General features: G+C 46.9%; 1 protein-coding gene across 2 annotated transcripts in view; it reads right to left on the reverse strand.

Annotated features, from left to right (window-relative positions):
• Positions 1–19,796, reverse strand: part of LPIN2 (lipin 2) — a 134,064-nt gene that overhangs the window by 49,977 nt on the left and 64,291 nt on the right. The window contains exons 7-8 of one of the 2 annotated variants that reach the window (XM_075314486.1): positions 6,885–7,194; positions 2,073–2,172 (exon numbers count right to left, since the gene is read on the reverse strand). In XM_075314486.1, coding sequence (XP_075170601.1) covers positions 2,073–2,172; positions 6,885–7,194 — 410 coding nt within the window. Of the gene's footprint in view, positions 1–2,072; positions 2,173–6,872; positions 7,195–19,796 lie in introns of both variants that reach the window. The other variant, XM_075314485.1, reaches the window with a different exon arrangement.

Consider the following 19,796-nt stretch of genomic DNA (forward strand, 5'->3'; position numbering starts at 1 on the left):
CGCCGGTCCAGCGGGGGTCGGCGCTGCGTTCCCACAACACAGAAAAAAGTCCCCCAGTAAACTGTAGGAACACTAGCTCTAGCGTTACGGTCCCCGGCGCACTACAACACCCAGCCAGCCCGGAGTGTGTCTGTGCCTGCCGGGGACACAGAGTACCTGTATGATGCAGGGCCTTGTCCCTGATGGTACTCCTGCTCGGCATCCACCAGGTGCTATGGGTCTGTGGATGGAGCCCGGCGTCAGAGCTTAGAGGCCGGCAGGATCCCACTTCCACAGAGCCCTACAAGGGGATGTGGAAGGAAAACAGCATGTGGGGCTCCAGCCCCTGTACCAGCAATAGGTACCTCAATCTTACAACACCATCCACGGGTGAGAAGGGAGCATGCTGGGAACCCTATATGGGCCCTCTTTTCTTCCATCCGAAATAGTCAGCAGCTACTGCTGACTAAAATCTGTGGAGCTATGCATGGAATGTCTGACCTCCTTCGCACAAAGCTTGAAAACTGGAGTACCCGTGATACCACGGGGGGGTATAGCCAGAAGGGGAGGGGCCTTGCACTTTTTAGTGTAGTGCTTTGTGTGGCCTCCGGAGGGCAGTAGCTATACCCCAATCGTCTGGGTCTCCCAATAGAGCGCTGAAGAAATGACGTGTGTTCAGACTACTTCTAATGTGATCTTAAGTTTGTGTATGAACAAGGCCTAATGCAGCCCCAAGCAAAATATCCCCTCCTGATATAGCCCTATACCATGGGGGAGCGTAACAACTGATAAATGCTTTAATGAAACCCTATGTGTGGAGCAGGATGGCTACCGGCCTCCTAGCATGAATGAGGGCCACGGTCACAGTACCGGTGTGCCTGGGGGAGGCTTAGATGTGCAGGTACATAATCTGCAGTTCGGACTGATGCAAATGAAAAAAAGTTTCATAATGTAAACTAAAAGCAAATTATCTGTATTAAATGGGTCTTTCAGATTTTGTTTACTCAATACATTATTTTTTCTTTGCCCAACAAACTAATGAGTTTGTTATATATATTCAGCCGACGTTTCCTGATGTGTCAGCAAAAGAAGAATTAGGCATGTTGGCAGAAGTGAGCGTGCATGATTATGGCAGGTCTGGAAAATAGAGAATATCTGATCAACTGTACTGTAGAAAAGAACCTAACATGCACATTTTGGGTGAGGTGTACCCTCACTTTAGTGCCGTTGTCGTTGCCAGTGTTGTACACAAGCCTGTAGGTCAGACTGCTCACACTGCTGATCCTCCATGCCAGTCACAAATGTGGTTTTGTAAGACAGAGAAGCTATAGCAAAACCTGTTCATCAGCATGCTGTGCTGGGAGGTGAGAACAAGGCACTCTCCCTGGTCACAAATTGTCATTTTTTTATTACTTATTTTATGTAAAGCATGCTTTAAAAAGAATCTGTCAGCAGGTTTTTGCTATGTAAGATGAGGACAGCATGCTGTAGGGGTTAAAAACAAAAAGCAACTATGCCTCTTATCTGTGTGTGTACATAATAGTTTACTTAAACTATTGGCTTTATTACCCTGTGATTAACATTGCAGGACTAGAAACTCCCATGCAGAGCTGTCCAGCACACCCCCTGCTGTCATTGACACCTTACAGTCAATGCACAATATCAGAGCCTGGTGTGGATGGGGAAGCTCCCTGGGCTCAGCTACATGCTTAAAAACTCACAGATTCCCTTTAAAGCTTGCTACTAATCAGAGGCGTGTGTCAGATTATACACAGCTCAGAACTCTGACCACTGCTACATCTACAGCAGAGAAAACTGCACTACGCTGAAATCAGGGTGTCCGCCCCTACATCATGCCGCTCTCCGATAAAATAGTAAAAACCTGCAGACAGATTGTATTTAAAAAGAAAAAATAATGCAAGTGAAACAGTAGAAACTGATTCATTTAAGAGATGAGAGCGGGTGGTTGACCACTTACTTTATAAAAGTTAATGCTAAAAAGTAAGGTAAAATGGTTAATTACACCTGATGAAACCAGTGACGTTTTCATCTTGATCAAGGTCGATATATGTCGTTACTGTAATGAAGCTTACCTTTTGGGGAAGTAAAGTGCGGCCACTTCAGGCTCCAAAACATTTAAATCATCCAAATAGATGTCGCCCGGGCCCTGATGTTGGCTTCTCTTACGTACACCTGTTAGGATTGACATCACGAGAATGAGAACCATGTTGTCTGACCCATTTCCATAATGCAATATATATCAGAGGATGGTGGTTAATGGCCATTGTGTTGCAGGAAAATCTAGATTGTAGAGATCTAGAGTCAATGGGAAAGCTGCAAATATTAAAGACATCTCTCTGAAACGCGTTTGAGACAACTCTTCACTGGTTTATACCAAGCTGTCTTATTGATCTACAGTAAAACGGGCTTTACACGCTACGATATCGTTAATGAATTATCGTCGGGGTCACGGTGTTTGTGACGCACATCCGGCGTCATTAACGATATTGCAGCGTGTGACACTTATGAGCAACCTTAAACGATCACAAAAGCGGTCAAATTAGTTTGCCGCGGAGAGGTCGTCCTGAAACAAAAAATGTTTTTCTACTTATTAGCGATGTTGTTCCTCGTTCCTGCGGCACCACACATCACTGTGTGTGACACCGCAGGAGCGAGGAACATCTCCTTACCTGCCTCCACCGGCAATGCGGAAGGAAGGAGGTGGGCGGGATGTTACGTCGGGCTCATCTCCGCCCCTCCGCTGCTATTGGATGCCTGCCGTGTGACGTCGCTGTGACAACGAACGAACCGCCCCTTAGAAAGGAGGAGGTTCGCCAGCCAGAGCGACGTCACAGAGCAGTTAAGTCTGTTTGACGCTGCCGTAGCGATAATGTTAGCTACGGCAGCGATCACCTCATATCGGCCGTACGACGGGGGCGGGTGCTATCGCGCTAGACATCGCCAGCAAATGCTAGCGATATCGCAGCGTGTAAAGCCCGCTTAAAGATGCATTTTAAACAAGACATGAGACCTACTGCTGGGCGTCACCTCAACCTGCAATATTAATCCAGACATTTCCAGTCCAAAAACGGGTTTGAAGAAGAGTTGAGGGCATGTTTTAAGTTGCATTGAATAAGTCTCAATTTTAGGTAAGAAAAATAGAGATGCAACATTAGATTAAAATAGGACCTAATAAAAGCCAATACATCAGTGTTCGATTTCTGATGAGAATTTGCAGTGGACGCTGCAGACAATTTCAGAAGATCAGCCAAAGTGACCGACAATCCCCATCAAAAATCTCGGGTTGACAAAGTGGATTTTCATCTTTCATGTTACTATAACCTAAGAGTGACATCAGATGCCCTCAGGACAATCAGAACATAAAAGTAGTATGAAATCTAAGGTATTCGGTAGGATAAAACTATATGGAATGGAAAAATGTCCAAATCGCTGGCAATCTACCAAGAACAAGTCATCCCCATAAATATAGCACACATGCTGGCTGAGCGATGCTGAAAGCATTACGAAATATCACAAGGGTAATACTAAACAGATTTAGAGGGACCTCTTGAATAAATGAATGCGAACATGCGCGATATGTTAAAGGTATTAAACGTATGTTCACAAATGACGGCTCCGCTGAAGAAGCTTCCCTGCCGGAGTCTGTTCTATACATGTAACTGGGGAGGATCCTGCGGCACGTGCACAGATCTCTGCTAACCTCATTCACATAAGCAGGACACAGAAGATCTGTCATAAGAAACTGCACCTAAGGATCATTTAGGCTGGCTGCTTTCTATACATATGCCAACAGCCGAGAAAGTATTTTGGGGTTTGTGATAATCACAGACATTATACATAATAAAAACCTGAGATCAGAGATCATTAGACGCATTACTCCAAGGAAGTTCTCTCTAAACAAGCTCCAAGGCACTGTTAGAAAATGTAATAATAGAGGATTCTAATAAACGATCCTTTGTTGTTTGAGGAAATTACCTGCAGTCACAATAGTCTGGCATCCACATGCAACTTTCTCCCTATAAATGAATGCTTGATGAGCCGCAGCCTCCATGTCCATAGGGAGATGAGAGGATCTGTCAGTCAGAGGTGTGCCTGATCAATAATCATCTTACGTTATGTGTATGACCAATTTAAAAGGGTCATCTCAAGCTGCTGTGTGCACCACTCCCCCTTGAAACTCTGTCCCAGCTTGACTGACAGATCAGACCAGTATCATGGCTGTGTGTGTACTGTGCTCTCCAGCATCAGAGGAACGCAGGGGCAGCAAAACTGGCTGGATAAAGCGTCAAAGAAACACTTAGGCTATGTGCGCACGCTTCGTTTTTTGCCGTGTTTTTGCAGCAAAAAAAAAAAAAAAAAAATTTAAAACTTTCAATTTTTATGCCCATAAATCTGAGAGTTACAGCGCTGGCAAAAATTAAGAGACCACTGCAAAATTGTCAGTTTTTCTGATTTTTCTCTTTATAGGTATATTTTTGAGAGAAATGTAAATTGTTTTTTATTCTATAAACTACTGACAACGTCTCCGAATTTCCAAGCAATACATTTTGTATCCATTTTCTGAAAATGGTCAAAATAACAAAAAATGCATTGCTTTCAGACCTCAAATAATGCAAAGAAAACAAGTTCAGAATCATTTAGAAACAACAATACTAATGATTTACCTCAGGGAGAGTTCAGAAATCAATATTTTATGGAATAACCATGATTTTTAATCACAGCTTTTATGCATCTTAGCATGTTTTCCACCAAAAGCATGCTAAGATGTCTTTCACACTGCTTTTGGGTGACCTTATGCCACTCCTGGTGCAAAAATGTAAGCAGTTATTCTTTGTTTGATGGCTTGTGACTATCCATCTTCCTCTTGATTGCATTCCAGAGGTTGTCAATGGGGTTCAGGTCTGGAGATTGGGCTGGCCATAACAGGGTTTTGATGTGGTGGTCCATCATCCACACATTGATTGACCTACCTGTGTGGTGTTGCGCATTGTCCTGCTAGAAAAACCAGACCTCAAAGTTGGGGAACATTGCCTGAGCAGAAGGAAGCAACTGTTTTTCCAGGATAACCTTGTATGCGGCTTCATTCATACGTCCTTCGCAAAGTTTCATCTGACCAATTCCAGTCTTGCTGAAGCATCCCCAGATCACCGATCCTCCACCAAATTTCACAGTGGGTGCAAGACACTGTGGCTTGGCCCCTCTCCAGGTCTATGTCTAACCATTAGACTAACAGGTGTTGTGCAAAGCTGAAAATTAGACTCATCAGAGAAGATTACCTTACTTCAGTGCTCTATGGTCCAATTCTTATGGTCTTTGCTAAACTTCAGCCTGGCTCTCCTTTGCTTCTTTATTGATGAAAGGCTTTTTTCCATCTTTACGTGACTAGAGCCCTGCCTCTAGGAGCCTGTTATGAACTGTTCTTGCCGTGCACTTTACCCCAGCTGCCATTTGTCATTCCTTTTGTAGGTCACTTGATGTCATCCTGAGGTTGCTGAGTGACATTCGAATAAGATGACGGTCATCCCGGTCAGTGGAGAGTCACTTTCACCCTCTGCCGGTCTGTACTATGGTTGGAATTCAACTAACACTGGAATGGAATGGCTGTCAGACATGTAGAGAAGCGGATTTTTATAAAACTGTGCAGTGGTCTCTAATTTTTGCCAGAGCTGTATGTCACACAAAATAGTTACTAAATAACATTTCCCACATGTCTACTTTACATCAGCACAATTTCTTAAACTTCTTTTTTTTTTTTGTTAGGACGTTAGAAGGGTTCAAACTTTATCAGCAATTTCTCATTTTTCCAACACAATTCACAAAAACATTGAAGGACCACATCACATTTGAAGTGCAACCTTGACATATAAGGCATCTGTGTACACTGCAGAAATTACACAACAAATTGTATGGTGCATTTTCTCCTATTACCCTTTTGAAAATGCAATATTTTACGCTAAAGTAACATTTTTGTGGGAAAGTTACATTTTTTTATTTTTTTTTTCCCTTCCACGTTGCTTTAGTTTTTTGAAGCACCTGCAGGGTTAAACTCCTTGGATGTGGTTTTAAGCAGTGTGGGGGGTGCAGGTTTTAGAATGGTGTCACTTTTGGGTATTTTCTGTCACCTAGGCCTCTCAGTCACTTCAAATGTGACGTGGTCTCTAAAAAAAAAAAAAAATGGATTTGTAATTTTTTTGGGAAAAATTAGAAATTGCTGATAATTTTTTTTGTTTTTTTGGCCAGTCAGTGGTGGGGGCGGGGTTACAGTTAAGACTGACTTATCTTCATGTGAGAACTAGTCCTCTACCGACAGTGTTATCAGCAGGAGATTGAAAGTACAGCACACAGCCGAATAAATTACATCCCTGTAATCAAGTGCTCTGCCCTCAGATTATACAGCATTCAAATGAAATAGAAAAAACCTGCAGACAGATTCCCTTTAAGATGTTGAGACAACCCCTGTAAGAAATAAGGGCACACATTCACCATTGTGGTTGCATCAGAAATCTGTCAGCTGCACGGTCTTTTGGCACAGATGAACATGCACAGAATAATTGATTTGTACCCTAAAGAACAGATATTTTCACCATACTAGACACTTTCCAAAGCATCTACAAAAGGTGGTGAGGTGTCCTCGGAGAGTCTAAAAATGGACCAACAAGTACCAATCTGAATTGGCGCACCTTGTAACTGTCAAGTGCCCTTTTATGCAGTTTACATAGAAAAATAAAACAAGCAGTCTGTAGCATCAGAATTACTGGTATGTGTTAGCACCTCTAGCGAGGCTTTCGGCTGAGATGTCAGCATTCTTTGTAGCCTTAGTAGACGCAGTAACCAGGAGGCAACATGTGGCTTGTGTTTGGGGCTCTATATACCTTTTTTCTTACTTGGCGAGTCTGTTTTTAGTGAAGGCTTCACATCAGAGACGGTATCAGCAGCTTCGAGGGAAAGGATCTCCTCCAGATTTGGGGAGCTTGGATCGGTTTCCAGTGCGGGCGGCTGGTCGGAATTGACCTGAACACTGATGGAATGAGGTCGCGGTTCTGGCTTATACACAGTGCAAATAGAGTCCTCTATAGAAGGTTCCTCCTCAGTAGATGCAGACAGCGCCTCAGAACTGATCACCCTAAAGTGTGTGGTTTCAGATGGTGTAATCGTTACCGTCCGTGGGTGGTCTGTCCTTTCCTTTTTGCTGACCTAAAATGATAACCAGTTAGAAATTAATTCTTGAAAACCACACTTACATTTGCCAACATTAATCTAAGCTGTAATATAAAAGCCAACCTGAGAATTATGGTCTACAAGCTGCCTCGTTGGCATATAGAAAGATAATGTTTGTATTAACCTTTTCACTTTCCCCCTTTCTACAATAGGCAGCTGAATAAAGGCATGAACTTCACATGTATATGTTTAGAATCAGTGATCGCAGCAAATACAAAAAAGGTACTGAAAGTGAACCTGTTAGGATGACTAAACGACTGAAATAAGTGGTCAACAACAACAGCACTGTTAGTACAGCACAGAGATCAAGCTGTGAACCCGCATGAAAAATGGCCTACAAGTGCATTGGAGGCGTGCCGATGCCCCACAAGTGTACCAACACCATCGTTGTGCCAGGACGTCTACAGCTAGGCCGCTTGTTTCAGTAGGACAGTCGTCCCGACATGCTCCCTTAAACTCTTAAAGGACCAATTTTGCTTTTTTTTCCCCTCCATTTTTGGGCTTTCCCTTTTCCCTCCCTTTCATCCAATAGCTGTAACTATTTTTCCGTTGGCAAAGCCAGTGAGGGTAATTTTTTTTGTGTGTGACTAGTTATACTTTTGAGTGACACCATCCATTTTATCAATGTACTGGAAAATCAAGTAAGATTCCAATTGCAGAAAAACTGCAAATACCAAAACATTTTTTTTTTAGGGTTTTTTTTCCTTTCACCATTTTCTTCTATATTAAAAAATTAGAAATCTCGACATTACCAAACTTGTATTTATTTTTTTTTTCATTTAAGTCATTTTTTTTTAGAAATTTGTAAATAAAAAACAATTGTTTAAGTCACCATTTTCTAAAACGTGTAACTTTTTTTTTAGTCTTTAGTCAATAATGGAGCGAGGGCTTGTTTTTGCTTGGCAACCTGATTTTTTTTTTCCAATACAATGCTTTAATACGCAGTTTTTGTGGAGTTGCAGCAATGAAAAAAACCTCAATTCTGGAGCACTGTACATGTGTATTTTTACATTTCTTTATTGTTTACTGTGGAAAGTGGGGTGATATTTTTTTTCTCTACATCCTAAATTAAAAAGTAAAGAGATTTCTAAAAAAAACAATAAAATTTGTTTAAGGGGACTTGAATCTGCGATCTTAAATATTAGTTAGACCACCATTTTTCATTTTACTCCTATTAGTACTGCTGAGTACCAATTACCCTACAGTATTGTTGTGATGCCCCGCTATAAGCGGTGTGTCATAGAAGCGATCACATGACTGGCACAGGGGTGTGTAGTTGGCCCCGCGTGTCCTAGCAATCCATCGGCTCCCTGAGATGACTTCGTAAGGAAGCTGATGAGCGCCCAAATTAACTGCTGGGCCCAGACTGCAGCGCTTACATGCTGCTGTCAGCAATTGACAGGTATCTACGGCAGTGGAGCAGCCTCTGCTTCTGAGCCCTCTCCAAAGTCTCTGACACGCTCCATGACGGATAGCTCCATCCTGGGGCATGAAGGGGTTAAAAAAATCTCCATCTCCTCGGAATAATGAGGCAACTGATCGGTTTATTACTGATCAATCTACTCGGCCGCTTAATGAGTGTTTGAAATTCAATCCAATAGGGAAAGGAAACGTGTTCTCAACAATTTAATAGGTTCAAAATATATATTTTTTTAATAAAATTTATTTTAATAATTACAGTGAATTGTCCAAGATGCGGAAAGAAAACCAAATCATATTCTGCAGTATAGCTTATATATTAAACACCACGAGCTGGAGTATGAACACACCATCTTGCATCAAATGACATCAATGTAGGCAGGGGCAGAGAAGGGCTGGGGCCTGACTGTATGGACATGCCACCATAAGCTATATAAGGAGGGGGGGGGGGGGTCACACCCCAGTTTGTGCAGAGCACAAAAAGAATAATGGAAAATAACAAAATCAGGAGCCTGGGTATAAAAAACTTGGTATACATGCCCTTCATAGAAGCATGCTCACACTGTGGCCATTTACCAGGTAAAATCTAGGAACGAAACAAAAATGAGCAAATACCTTGCAGTAAGTAAAAGGTAATAGTACATATAAATATAGGGTACTTGGTACACACAACTCAAGGATATTTCATTTAGGCCACGTGCACATATTAAGTGAGTATCTGGTGAGTTTTTACCTCTAGTATTTGTAAGCCAAAGTCAGGAGTGGGTAATAAATACAGAAGTGATGCTCATGTTAGGGGTACTTCTCACATAGAGAGATCGATGCTGAGTCACGGTTTTTGTGACGCACCAGTGACCTCATTAGCGATCTCGCTGTGTGTGACACTGAGCAGCGACCTGGCCCCTGCTGTGAAATTGCTGCTCGTTACACACAGCCCTGGTTCATTTTAGGCTCATTGCTCTCCCGCTGTGAAGCACACATCGCTGTGTTTGACAGCGAGAGAGCAACGATCTGTATGTGCAGGGAGCTGGCATCTGGAAGCTGCGGACACTGGTAACCAAGGTACACATCAGGTAACCAAGTGAAGCACTTTGCATGGTTACCCGATATTTAGCTTGGTTACCAGAGTACGCCGCTCTCAGGCTGCCAGTACTGTCTCCCTGCACACGTAGCCAGAGTACACATCGGGTAACTATGCTTTGCTTAGTAACCGGATGTGTACCCTGGCTACTAGTGCAGGGAGCCAGCGCTAAGCGGTGTGCGCTGGTAACCAGGGTAAATATCGGGTAACCAAGCAAAGCATTTTGCTTGGTTACCCGATATTTAGCCTGGTTACCAAGCGCAGCATCGTTTCCACGAGCCGCTGGTGGCTGGTCACTGGTGAGATCTGCCTGACAGCTCACCAGCGACACACCAGCGATCCTGACCAGGTCATATTGTGGTCAGAATCGCTGGTACGTCATTTAGTGAGACGGTACCCTTTCTATTATACTTTTCCTCTGATTGTAAACCAAGCAAGGAGTGGAACAAATACTCAAAATGTGCATGTGGCCTTGGCTTCCAATGTTGGGGTGTCCATACAGTGTGGCCGAGTCCTTCTCTCCCCAATCTACATTGATGTTGTTTGACTCCTGGTTAGGTTTTAAGATTAGATACCGTCCTGATGGGAAGACTTTATGCTTTTTAGATCAAAAACAGTGTGTACCAAGTACCCTATGTTATTAATATGTACGATTACCATTTACAGCAGGGTATGTGCTCACTTTGTTTCCATCTTAGGTTTTGTTTACAAATTATGTATATAAAATCCTACAAAATCTAAAGCGGGCTTTACACGCTACGATATTGCTAGCGATATCGTACGCAAAAGCACCCGCCCCCGTCGTGCATGCGATTTCGTGATCGCTGCCGCAGCGAACATTATCGATACGGCAGCATCACACGCACTTACCTGGTCGGCGTCGTCGCTGTGACTGCCGAACAATCCCTCCCTCAAGGGGGAGGGACGTTCGGCATCACAGCGACGTCACTAAGCGGCCGGCCAATCAAAGCGGAGGGGCGGAGATGAGCGGGATGTAACATCCCACCTTCTTCCTTCCACATTGCGGCCGGCGGCAGGTAAGGAGACATTCCTCGCTCCTGCGGTGTCACACACAGCGATGTGTGCTGCCGCAGGAGCGACGAACCACATCGATAATCAACCATTACAGATTTTTGGTTTTGGGACGACCTCTCCATGGTGAACGATTTTCACCATTTTTGAGGTCGGTTAAGGTCGCTGGTAAGTATAACACGCTGCGATATCGTTAATGACGCCGGATGTGCGTCACTAACAACGTGACCCCGACGATAAAACATTAACGATATCGTAGCGTGTAAAGCCCGCTTAAGTCTTCCAGAGGGTCAAATAGATAATTCTACAGCAATGAATTTAGTTAAGAGTGTGAAGGTTTATATATCTCCTATCAAAGGGTTACAGTACGAATGATATCATATTATAAAGTGTGATATGCTAATGCAATACATAAGACTCAAAGTTAGGGTACCGTCACACTTTAGCGACGCTCCAGCGATCCCACCAGCGATCTGACCTGGTCGGGATCGCTGGTGAGCTGTCAATCAGGCAGATCTCACCAGCGACCAGCCCCCAGCGACGCGTGGAAGCGATGCTGCGCTTGGTTACCCGATATTTACCTTGGTTACCAGCGCACACCTCTTAGCGCTGGCTCCCTGCACTCATAGCCAGAGTACACATAGGGTTAATAAGCAAAGCGCTTCACTTATTTACCTGATGTGTACTCCGGCTACGTGTGCAGGGAGCCAGCTCTGGCAGCCTGAGAGCGGCGAATGCAAGTAACCAAGGTAAATATCGGGTAACCAAGCAAAGCCCTTCGCTTGGTTACCCAATATTTACCTTAGTTACCAGCGTCCGCAGCTTCCAGACGCCGGCTCCCTGCACATTCAGATCGTTGCTCTCTCGCTGTCAAACACAGCGATGTGTGCTGCACAGCGGGAGAGCAACGTCCAAAAAATGAACCAGAGCAGTGTGTAACGAGCAGCCATTTCACAGCAGGGGCCAGATCGCTGCTCAGTGTCACACACAGTGAGATCGCTAATGAGGTAACTGGTGCGTCACAAAAACCGTGACTCAGCAGCGATCTCGCTAGCGATCTCTCTATGTGAGAAGAACCCCTTAGTATCCAAGAAAAAAATAATTCATAAAGCATTAAGATATCATGCCTAGGATTAAGGAAGAATTGTTGTAGATTTGTGTACAGTTCCAGAAAATGGCGACTGTGCCCTCTCTAGAAAGACTCCCTAATATCATAGTAAACGTCTCCTCATTGGAGAATCATGCATAGTGCAAACATGAGCATCAATTGAAGGTTAGACATGCACCATGATCTCCTACCCAGGGCTAGAACAGGTGTAATGCAATATGCCAGGGGGAGCCCCCCACCCCTGCCCATTTTCTAGGACTGTGCATGAACTTACTATTTTTTTAATATAAAATTGTATTGTTTTGATATTTTGAGTCAATAAAGAATTATTATTAATGATCACATAAAGGAGAGTTCCTATACTTAAAGGGAACCTGTCACCTAAAATATGCGATCTGACATATTAGCAGACGCATATTTGCCCTAATAGCAGCTCCCTACCCATCCCTGTGCTGTAAAATTGAGTAATCTGAACGTAGTAAAAAACGTTTTATTACTTTTCTATTTCCTATGTAAATTACAGAGTCGCTGGCCCCATGGGCGGCGCCTTGCCCTATGGGCGTCTGCATACTTTCCGTGGTTCCACGCCCTTGTGAGCGTGATACCATGGAGTCACATGAGCGAGGTCCCCGTCGCTCATTCTATCCTGCGCGCGTTTATACTTACCATTGCGGCAGGCTTCTTTTCCGATTGTTCACTTGCCGGCTTCAGACGCGCACTGCGCATGCGCACTGCGCGTCAAACTGACAAGGGGAACCCGGAAGAGAAGACTGCCGCAATGGTAAGTATAAACGCGCGCAGGATAGAATGCGCGATGGGGACATCGCTCATGTGACTCCATGGTATCACGCCCAGAGGGGCGTGGAACCACGGAAAGTATGCAGACGCCCATAGGGCAAGGCGCCGCCCATGGGGCCAGCGACTCTAATTTGCATAGTAAATATGAAAGTAATAAAACTTTTTTATTACTTTCATATTACACAATTTTACTGCACAGGGATGGGTAGGGAGCTGCTATTAGGGCAAATATGCGTCGGCTAATATGTCAGATCGCATATTGGAGGTGACAGGTTCCCTTTAATTGATCAATTAATGAGTTTTAGAGCACTACACAACGATTAAAGGGTTAGTCCCATCTCAAAGATCCTATGTCAAATTGCAATAGGTGTAATAATAATATTGGAAAACACCTCCAATTAGATATGTAGTACAGTTCTCCTGATTAACAGTGTCGCTTACCACATGTGCAGGATATTGCAGGTTAGGTATCCATAGTTACAACCTCTCATGTAGCGTGTTAGATAGTTGCTAGTGGTTATAACCATGAATACTTAAGCTATTGTAATGGCCTGCACTTAAGGCAAGCGGCATTGGTAATCATGAGAACTATACTACTTTTCTAATTGGATACTGATACTACCACACACACACACACACACACACGATCTTGGAGATGGGAATACACCTCTGTCCCTAAACAATAGATAGGGCATTGCAATTTCCATCCGCCACTGAACTAAAATGGAAACTGGTGGATAATCTGATTCAGTTGTTTACAATGGGATCGTTCCCATCAATCTACGGAATAAGCTGTTGCACTAGACCTGCAACAGGAAGGAGAAATAGGTGAAAAAAAGAGAATTTTGTTACTTACCGTAAATGCTTTTTCTTATAGTTCCGTATTGGGAGACCCAGACCATGGGTGTTTAGCTTCTGCCTCCGGAGGACACACAAAGTACTACACTTAAAAGTGTAGCTCCTCCCTCTGAGCTTATACACCCCCTGGTGAGCCAGTCCTAGCCAGTTTAGTGCAAAAGCTGAAGGAGAATAGCCACCCACAAGTAGAACCGAGTAAGAACCGGAACAACCGGAGACTCTGTCCACGACAACAGCCGGTGATAACACACGGAACAAGAAAATTGCCAACAGGCAACAGGGAGGGTGCTGGGTCTCCCAATACGGAACTATAAGAAAAAGAATTTACGGTAAGTAACAAAATTCTCTTTTTCTTTATCGTTCCTTTGGGAGACCCAGACCATGGGACGTTCCAAAGCTGTCCCTGGGTGGGAATAAACAGAAAAAACTAAGAAGCAGGCGGAGCCTAACTTCACAAGTGGGCGACAGCCGCCTGAAGGATGCGTCTGCCCAAGCTCGCATCTGCCGAAGCATGAGCATGCACTTGGTAGTGCTTCGAAAAGGTATGCAGGCTAGTCCAAGTGGCAGCCTGACGGACTTGTTGAGCCGTAGCCTGGTGCCTAAAAGCCCAAGAGGCACCGACAGCTCTGGTCGAGTGTGCTTTGATCCCCGGCGGGGGAGGCACCTGAGTACTCTGGTAGGCGTCCGAAATGGTCGATCTAATCCAACGGGCCAAGGTCGGCTTAGAAGCAGAGAGACCCTTGCGCCTCCCTGTGGTTAGCACAAAAAGAGAGGTGCACCGCCTAAGCGCAGCGGTGCGAGCCACATAAATCTGGAGAGCACGCACCAGATCTAGAGTATGCAGCGCTTTCTCAAAGCGATGAACAGGGGCCGGACAGAAGGAAGGCAAGGAAATATCCTGGTTAAGGTGGAAGGGAGAGACCACCTTAGGAAGAAAGTCCGGGGTCGGACGGAGAACTACCTTGTCTTGGTGAAAAACCAAAAAAGGTGACTCCGAGGAGAGCGCAGCCAAATCAGAGACTCTCCTGAGAGAAGTTATGGCAACTAGAAAGGCCACCTTTTGAGAAAGACAATACAAAGAAACCTCCCTAAGAGGCTCAAAGGGGGGTTTCTGCAATATCGTGAGGACCAAGTTAAGGTCCCAGGGATCCAAGGGCCGCCGATAAGGCGGAATGATATGAGACGCACCTTGCATGAAGGTGCGGATCTGAGCCAGCCAGGCGAGACGCCGCTGGAACAGCACTGATAGAGCTGAGACTTGTCCCTTGAGAGAGTTGAGGGACAGTCCTAGCTGCAGACCGGACTGTAAAAAAGACAGAAGGGTCGGCAATGAAAATGGCCAAGGAGAATGGCCGGAAGAGCGACACCAGGACAGGAAAATTTTCCAAGTCCTGTGATAGATCTTGACGGAGGACTTACGGGCCCGAGTCATAGTGGAGATGACTTCAGGAGGAATACCAGAAGCCGTCAAAATCTAGGACTCAAGAGCCACGCCGTCCATTTGAGTGCCGCAGAATTCGGGCGGAAAAACGGACCTTGCGAGAGCAGGTCTGGACGGTCCGGAAGATGCCACGGCATCTCCACGGACAGTTGGAGCAGGTCCGGATACCAAGCTCGCCTGGGCCAGTCCGGTGCAACGAGGATGACTCGACGGCCCTCCATTCTTATCTTGCGCTGGACTCTGGGCAAGAGAGCTAGAGGGGGAAACACGTAGGACAGACGAAACTGGGACCAGTCTTGAACCAGAGCATCCGCGGCGAAGGCCTGAGGATCGTGGGAGCGAGCCACGTAAACCGGAACCTTGTTGTGGTGACGGGATGCCATTAGATCCACGTCCGTAGTGCCCCACTTGCGGCAGATTGACTGAAACACTGCCGGGTGCAGAGACCACTCGCCACCGTCCACGGATTGACGGCTGAGATAATCTGCCTCCCAGTTTTCTACGCCAGGGATGTGGACTGCGGATATGGTGGACTTTGAGTCCTCCGCCCATTGAAGAATGCGTTGGACCTCCAACATTGCCAGGCGGCTGCGTGTCCCGCCTTGGTGATTGATGTAGGCAACCGCTGTCGCGTTGTCTGACTGGACTCGAATGTGCCTGCCCGCCAACAGGTGGTGAAAGGCTAGGAGAGCTAGAAGCACAGCTCTGGTTTCCAGCACATTGATTGAAAGGGCTGACTCGGACGGAGTCCAAGTGCCCTGAGCTCTGTGGTGGAGATGTACCGCTCCCCAGCCGGATAGGCTGGCATCCGTGGTGAGAATCACCCAGGACGGAGCCAGGTAGGAGCGCCCTTGGGATAGGGAGAGGGGTCGAAGCCACCACTGAAGAGAGGTCCTGGTCCGTGGCGACAGAGCCACTAACCTCTGTAAGGAGGAAGGCCGCTTGTCCCAACAGCGGAGAATGTCCAGCTGCAGAGGACGCAGATGGAACTGGGCAAAGGGAACCGTCTCCATGGAAGCCACCATTTGACCCAGCACCTGCATCAGGCGTCTGAGGGAATAACGGCGGGGCCTCAGGAGAGAGCGCACCGCTAGCCGGAGAGACTGCTGTTTGATTAAGGGCAACTTCACAAGTGCCGGCAAAGTCTCGAACTGCATCCCTAGGTACGTGAGACTCTGAGTCGGAGTCAGAGTGGATTTGGGAAGATTGACAATCCACCCAAATTGGGCTAGGGTGGCGAGAGTGAGCGAAACACTCCGCTGACAGTCTGCGCTGGATGGACCCTTGACCAGAAGGTCGTCCAGATAAGGAAGCACTGCTAACCCCTGGAGGTGCAGGACCGCAATCACTGCCGCCATGACCTTGGTGAATACCCGAGGGGCCGTGGCTAACCCGAAGGGGAGAGCCACGAATTGGAAATGATCCTCACTCCTATCGCAAAACGTAACCAACGCTGATGTGACACTGCGATTGGCACATGTAGATAGGCATCTCTGATGTCGATGGACGCCAGGAACTCCCCTTGGGTCATAGAGGCAATGACTGATCGCAGAGACTCCATGCGAAAATGCCGCACCCGGACATGCTTGTTGAGAAGCTTGAGATCCAGGATGGGCCAGAAGGTACCGTCCTTTTTTGGAACTAGGAAGAGATTTGAGTAAAAACCTCTGAACCGTTCCCGAGCGGGAACTGGGACAATCACTCCGTTTGCCTGCAAGGACGCCACGGCCTGCGAGAAGACGGCGGCCTTGGAGCAGGGGGGAGTAGAGAGAAAAAATCTGTTTGGAGGGCTGGAAGAGAATTCTATCCTGTAGCCGTGAGATATGATGTCTCACCCACTGATCGGAGACCTGCTTTAACCAAGCGTCGCCAAAGTGGGAGAGCCTGCCACCGACTAAGTACGTGGCTGGAGCGGGCCGAGAGTCATGAGGAAGCTGCCTTAGTGGCAGAACCTCCTGCGGTCTTCTGCGGACGCGCTTTTGGGTGCCAGTTGGATTTCTGATCCTTGGCTGAGTTAGCGGACGAGGCGGAAGGCTTAGAGGATGACCAGTTGGAGGAACGAAAGGAACGAAACCTCGATTGATTCCTACCCTGGGCGGGTTTCCTGGTCTTAGTTTGTGGCATGGAAGTACTGTTCCCGCCAGTAGCTTCTTTAATGATTTCATCCAGCTGTTCACCAAACAGCCGTGAACCAGCAAAAGGGAGCCCAGCAAGAAACTTCTTGGACGAAGCATCTGCCTTCCACTCTCGAAGCCACAAAATCCTGCGGATAACAAGAGAATTAGCTGAAGCCCTCGCAGTGCGGTGAGCAGCCTCTAGCATGGCAGACATGGCATAAGATGAAAAGGCTGAAGCCTGAGCAGTTAAGGTAACCATCTCAGGCATAGATTCCTTGGTGAGGGAATGCATCTCCTGTAGAGAAGCAGAGATGGCTTTGAGAGCCCACACTGCTGCAAAAGTCGGGGAAAACGCGGCCCCCGCAGCTTCGTACACAGATTTGGCCAGAAGGTCAATCTGTCGGTCAGTGGAATCCTTAAGTGAGGTGCCGTCAGCCACCGACACAACGGTCCGGGCTGATAGCCTAGACACCGGAGGGTCTACCTTTGGGGAGTGAGACAACTCCTTGACCACCTCAGGTGGAAATGGAAACCGGTCATCAGAACCACGCTTTGGAAAGCGTTTGTCAGGGCAGGCCCTGGGTTTGGTCACAGCGGTCTGAAAACTAGAGTGGTTAAAGAACACACTCTTCACTCTCTTAGGCGAGGTAAACTGATGTTTTTCTGCCAAAGAGAGTTGCTCCTCTGATACTGGCGGATTGAGATCCAGCACAGAATTAATAGAAGCAAATCAAATCACTAAGATCTGAGTCACCCTCAGAGAAATCGATGGGATACATAGCCTCCGAGCCCCCAGTGAGGGCATCCTCCTCATCTTGAGAGTCAGCTCTTGAGACAGAGCCGTGGGATGGGGAGGGGGAGGAAACCCTGCGCCTTCTCTTAGAAGGACGGGGTCTGGGATCAGATGATGAATCCTCCGTGAGCTCTGATGGATGGAGGTCAGAGGATAGGAGTCCTCTGTCAAGAGTATTAGAGGCACCCTGAGAGGGGGGCTGATGCATATTCATCAAAGTCCTGGACAAAAGTCCCATGGACTCAGCAAATGACTGGGATATGGACCTAGAACAGGACTCTACCCAGGCCGGGGGTTCAATCACAGGTGCAGCAGCAGCCTGAGAGACCACTGGGGGTGAGACTCCAGGCTGTGGCACCGCCAAGTTAGAGCAACCATCACAGTGTGGATAAATGCTCGGCTCAGGCAGCAGGAGCTTACATGCAGTGCATGCAGAATAAAGCTTTGGAGCCTTGCTCCTTGTGTGTGAGACATGCTGCTGGAGTGGGGGCTTTGCAGAGAATGAACCCCAGGGAGAATATACAGAGGTCCACAACCGGAGACCGGCTGTGGCTTACCAGACCGCTGAGCGCGGTGTTGTGTGCCCTCCAGATCCCGAAGCCCGGTCCCCCAGAGAGCAGCACCTCAGCAGAGATGCAGAATGCAGGATGTCCCAGAGCAGAGTGAACTCTGCCTGAGAAATGGAGGGGGCGGGACTAGGGGCGTTCCTATAAAAGAGCGGGAACTGGAGGGCTAGAGAGACCTGCCGGGAAGGAGGGACGCCCCACCAGTGGGGAGTGTCCCTCCCCTGTGTAGAACGGCCGCCGGGAGGAGCCGAACCTGTCCCTCTGCATGAGTGACATGCGAGGGCAGGAAAACGAAACTAGGCCTCCGACGAAGCCGGGGCCTAAATTTAAGCGGCGAGGCCGACAAGCAGGCACCATCGGCGCGGTTCTCAGGCAAAAGCTGGAGAACCCGCCGGAAAAGTTAAAAACAATCACATACAGCATACTCTCCCCTTACAATAAAGAACCGGGACCCCCAACAAACGTCTCAGGTACTTAGCTGCTGAGACGCAGGGCCATGTCCCTGGGGATGAGTGCTCCGGTCCAACAGAATCCTCAAGTGGCTGTGGATGGAGACCGGACTCCACTTCAAGCCAGAGCCCAGAAGCGATGGTGAAGGAGCGCGGCATGTAAGGCTTCAGCCTTGTAAATCAACCTTAACAACACCGCCGACACAGTGGGGTGAGAAGGGACATGCCGGGAGTCCAGACATGGACCCGCTTTTCTTCAAACTCTTTCCAAAAGTCAAACAATCAGATGAGAATGCATGTGTGGATGTATGACCTCCTGAACACAAAGCGATAAACTGGCTAGGACTGGCTACCAGGGGGTGTATAAGCTCAGAGGGAGGAGCTACACTTTTAAGTGTAGTACTTTGTGTGTCCTCCGGAGGCAGAAGCTAAACACCCATGGTCTGGGTCTCCCAAAGGAACGATAAAGAAGAAGGGAATTTTGTTTACTTACCGTAAATTCCTTTTCTTCTAGCTCCAATTGGGAGACCCAGACAGTGGGTGTATAGCTACTGCCTCTGGAGGCCGCACAAAGAACTACACTTAAAAGTGTAAGGCCCCTCCCCTTCTGGCTATACACCCTCCCGTAGGAGTACGGATTCCTCAGTTTTAGTACCAAAGCAAGAAGGAGGAAAGCCAATAACAGTTTCAAAACCAAATTCAATCCGATAACTAGATCGGAGAACTTAAGAAACAACGTGAACAACATGTGCACCCGAAAAAACGAAACCCTAAAAACAGATAGGGCGGGTGCTGGGTCTCCCAATTGGAGCTAGAAGAAAAGGAATTTACGGTAAGTAAACAAAATTCCCTTCTTCTTTTTCGCTCCTAATTGGGAGACCCAGACAGTGGGACGTCCAAAAGCAGTCCCTGGGTG

Source organism: Anomaloglossus baeobatrachus, chromosome 6, assembly GCF_048569485.1.
Source record: "Anomaloglossus baeobatrachus isolate aAnoBae1 chromosome 6, aAnoBae1.hap1, whole genome shotgun sequence".
Lineage (NCBI taxonomy): Eukaryota > Metazoa > Chordata > Amphibia > Anura > Aromobatidae > Anomaloglossus > Anomaloglossus baeobatrachus.